At 43.6% G+C, this 3,760-nt stretch overlaps 1 protein-coding gene across 1 annotated transcript; it reads right to left on the bottom strand.

The window, feature by feature from the left end:
- Window positions 1-554: 554 nt before the first annotated feature.
- On the bottom strand, window positions 555-3,358 carry LOC105048809 (uncharacterized). Its single transcript, XM_010928260.4, has 3 exons — window positions 2,785-3,358; window positions 2,154-2,603; window positions 555-1,342 (listed from the first exon to the last, which is right to left on the bottom strand). Exons 1-3 carry the CDS (start codon window positions 3,266-3,268, stop codon window positions 1,056-1,058), a joined length of 1,221 nt encoding a protein of 406 aa, XP_010926562.1. The 5' UTR covers window positions 3,269-3,358; the 3' UTR covers window positions 555-1,055.
- Between the last annotated feature and the right edge of the window lie 402 nt (window positions 3,359-3,760).

Below are 3,760 nucleotides of genomic sequence, written 5' to 3'. Positions count from 1 at the left end.
AACTGCTTTACATTAGAGGTGTACGAAGTTACTCCGGGGAAGTGGACTCCTGCAGTTCCGAGCACTTAACGTCTAACTAAACATGAGGTGATATCTGCATCCAAAAGCTGAGAGGTGATGAGAGGTCTATAGATATGTTTGGGCTGCAAAAGGAGGCCATAGTCAATCACCAACTCACAAAAACTTGCAACCCAAATGAGGGCAAGGTTCAGCTGCAGGTTGTTGGTATAATAAGCAAGAGAATTTAGCAACAGGCTAGCAGGTATCTTCAGAAGTAAAGGGGTTCCTTGTTTATTAACTAGCTTGACCTCTAGATGTTTTCTAGGAAATGGTTGTAAAAAGCGTAGGCTTAAGAAGAATACGGTAACTAGATGAGGTAAAACAAAAGAAGCTAAATATGGCTTGATTTTTGAAGTGCAACCAATTGTACTATTTATTGATATGGAGGTTAACAATGTAGAAAAACCGGACCCAGACCATGAATAACAGCATTAAGTTGTTTAGAGATGAACAGTTGAGCATGATTGGTATAACATGTCATGCTTGTCGGCAGGTTTGCTTCTACACTTTTGTCATGTTTCTCTAGAGACATGGATGACACACAACAGCATTTGTGGTGACTTTAGTGGAGTCTGTTATGCTCCCCTTGCAAGCAACAATCATGCATAAAGGCTCATCCAATGTCTTGCTCCTATTCTGTCTATACTTTGTTCTTTTTACATTTAATTGGTCAAATTTCCTATGGGCTAAAAATTTCTGTTGATCACATTAAATGCTTCCTTCTGTCTGGCAACTTCAGTGAGGGTGTGGGAACAGCATTAGGGTGGCTTGCAAATTGATACTCAAATAACTATAACTCATCTTTTGAAAGGATTTGGTTCCAACTGAGGTGGACCAGGTGGCCACTCATATGGAAAACAGATCTCAAGTGTATCTTGTTACTTGTGCTACCTAACTCACAACAGCGCTCTCATTTGCCCATCATGTCATCTGGGTTACCTAACCTCCTTGCCAGCCTTCTTTATCTTCTCATCTTGTGTTTCTCCTGCACTCCCTCAGGTGGCTCCTACCCCAAGGAAATCTATGAAAGGTGGTGAGGCCGTGGCTTCAAAGTGGCCATTTTCTCCATTCTCCTTGAATGATGACGATGATGATGATTCAGCAGCTGAAACTCCTGATGCTGTGGAGTAGTCTGAGAGGTAGGATGGGAAGCGAGACTGCTGCATAGCCACCATAAATGGATGTTGGGAGTAAGAACCCATGAAGGACTCATCTCTTGGTCTTTGCAAACACCAGCTGTTGGTGCTGCGGAAGCTTCTTGCCTTGTCTTGGGCCTTGATCCCTGCAATTGAACCAATCAAACAGTAAAGCAGTTGTGTGCACACAGTGAAGAACTGTTTCACCATCAGATATGACAGCCACTTCTTTGTATCTTTATTTTTTTCCTTTTGTAGTTTTTTTTTTTTTTTATCTTTTTCTTTTATAGTTTTTGTTGAGAATGTCTCTTTTCTTTTATAGTTAATACTGTGCATGTTGACCTGCTGATCACTAGAGAATAAAAAAAGAGTATCAGGTACGGTTTCTCTCTGCAAGCTTGCCCGATCTGCGTCTATTGGCAGGAACTAGTTTTGTATCTTACTTCCATTCCAAGCAAATTTCCAAAAAAATTCAAGTGATGAAGTGCAAGGAAATTGAGAAAACTTTCATGAAGTGTGAGGAAATGAAGAAAACTTTTTGCTATGGAGACAGTAAAGAAGACAGTTTCACAAGTATTGTTGAACTAATGCACAATTTCAACTAGGAGAATAATAATCAATAGGCCATGGAACAAAGGCCTCCTTTGTGGAAAAACCAACTAGAGGTAGGACAGGAACCAAAATGCAACAGAAACGGCAGTGTCTAGTATGATGATGATGTTCAAAATGATAGTATATTTCAAAGGCCTCCTTTGTGGAAAAACCAACTAGAGGTAGGACAGGAACCAAAATGCCACAGAAACAGCAGTGTCTAGTATGATGATGATGTTCAAAATGATAGTATATTTTCTCTGTAAAATAAATAAAATAAAATTAGAAAAAAAATGGGTTTCCCCATGAAAATGACAATAATTATTATGAAGATACTAGCACTGACTGGGGATAGGGAGAACACACCAGAAAGGAAATTATAAGGTGCCTGATCTGAAGAAAACCCACTATAACGTGAGACTGAATCCTCTCCACCCTCACTAGTTGTGATGTGATATGAGCCACTTGACCCACACATGGCAAGAGGAAGATGTGTGAAGGGGAGGTGTAGATTGGTATTGAAGCCACAGGCTACTGAGGTTGCTGTAGCATCCTCCAGTCTCATGGGGACAGCTTGGCTAAGCTTTCTCCTCCTGCAGGCATTGGACTGCTCCCTATATTTCCTTGCCATGATCACATGCCAGTGGTTCTTGACTGCATTGTCTGTCCTCCCAGGAAAAAGCCTGGCAATCATAGCCCACTTATTCCCATACAATCTGTGAGCAGCCATTAGCTTCTCCTCCTCTTCTTCAGTGAAAGCACTCCTATTGATCCTGGGGTCCAGCTGGTTGAACCACCTCAGTCTACAACTCTTCCCTTCAACCCCATAACAAAGAAATAAAACAAAACAAAAACGAATCAAGATCTCATCCTTCAAATTCAAAGCAACCTACTAACTATATTATAACAAGAAAAGCGGTCATAACAGCAGCAACAACAACACAGAGGAGGAGGTTTGTGTTTTGTTTTGTTCTGTTCTGTTTTGTTTTGTTTTCACCTGATCTGCCCTCCAGGTTCTCTGCTATGAGGTTCCAGTTCTGAGGGCCATGGAGAGCCACTAGCTCTCTGAGCTTGGAGTCTTCTGCAGGCCTCCAATGGCCTCTGGCACAGAGCTTTGACTGGCCACAGTCAGCAGCAGTCTCTCTTCCTCCCAATGATCCCTCATTTGTGTTCTCTCCCTCTGGGCTCTCTTCTCTAGTGGCGTTGACGTGATTCTCCCCAAAACCATCACTGGCATCAGACCACTTCACTCCACCATCCTCGTTGTTTCGTGGTGGATGGTCCTCTAGGCCAATATAGTTCCTCATAATTAAAGACGAAGTCCGACTGTTCTTCTCTGAGCCCTTGGTGGAGCAGTAGCTCTCCCCCGAAGAAGCTGGATTGATGGAGAGAGAACTCATCTCAGCAAACAACCCCTTGGAAGAAGAAGAGGGTGGGAAGCTCCTCAAGCCTTTGCTCCCATTACACTGCTTCAGAGCCATCCTGGACAGCGGGGGAGGGGGTAAGAGATGGAATAAGAAGAAGAGATGAGAGTGTATGTATGAAAGAGTGATTAGGTTTGCAGCATCCAAGTGTTGTAATATAATAGAAATCCACACTGCTTCTCCACTCTCTCTTCAAGGCCCCCCGGTTCACCCAGCCCCTCACGGTTACCACAAATTTAACCAGGCTTCTGACTCCAACCACACGTGTTGTGCCCAATCACCACACGTGTGGCATATAAGGAGGGTCTCCCTATATCTGCAGCCCTCTGTCCTAATGGTTGTCCGTCTCTTGCTTGACAAAAGAAACTCTAGTGTGGTGTCTGCTAGCGTGAGCCCTGCAGAGGCCTATACACGCATATCTTTTCAAAGCCCAAGCATTGGGTACTGACACCCTCTCCCCTATGAAACCCCAACCATGGTAAATACACAAATAGCGCTCTCTCTCTTCCCCCGCGCCCCCCCAGTGTCCCATCTAACCTAAGAGGGGGG

This window comes from Elaeis guineensis, chromosome 7 (genome assembly GCF_000442705.2).
Source record: "Elaeis guineensis isolate ETL-2024a chromosome 7, EG11, whole genome shotgun sequence".
In the NCBI taxonomy this organism is placed as follows: Eukaryota; Viridiplantae; Streptophyta; class Magnoliopsida; order Arecales; family Arecaceae; genus Elaeis; species Elaeis guineensis.
The sequence above is the reverse complement of the archived record's forward strand: the minus strand, read 5'-3'. Positions and strand labels throughout refer to the sequence as shown.

Coding starts and splice junctions, on each gene's coding strand:
- LOC105048809 (XM_010928260.4), bottom strand. CDS start 3,268: ATGGCTCTGAAGCAGTGTAATGGGAGCAAAGGCTTGAGGAGCTTCCCA. Junction 2,604..2,784: donor GAACCTGGAGGGCAGATCAG/GTGAAAACAAAA, acceptor ATGGGGTTGAAG/GGAAGAGTTGTAGACTGAGG. Junction 1,343..2,153: donor ACCTTATAATTTCCTTTCTG/GTGTGTTCTCCC, acceptor GTTCAATTGCAG/GGATCAAGGCCCAAGACAAG.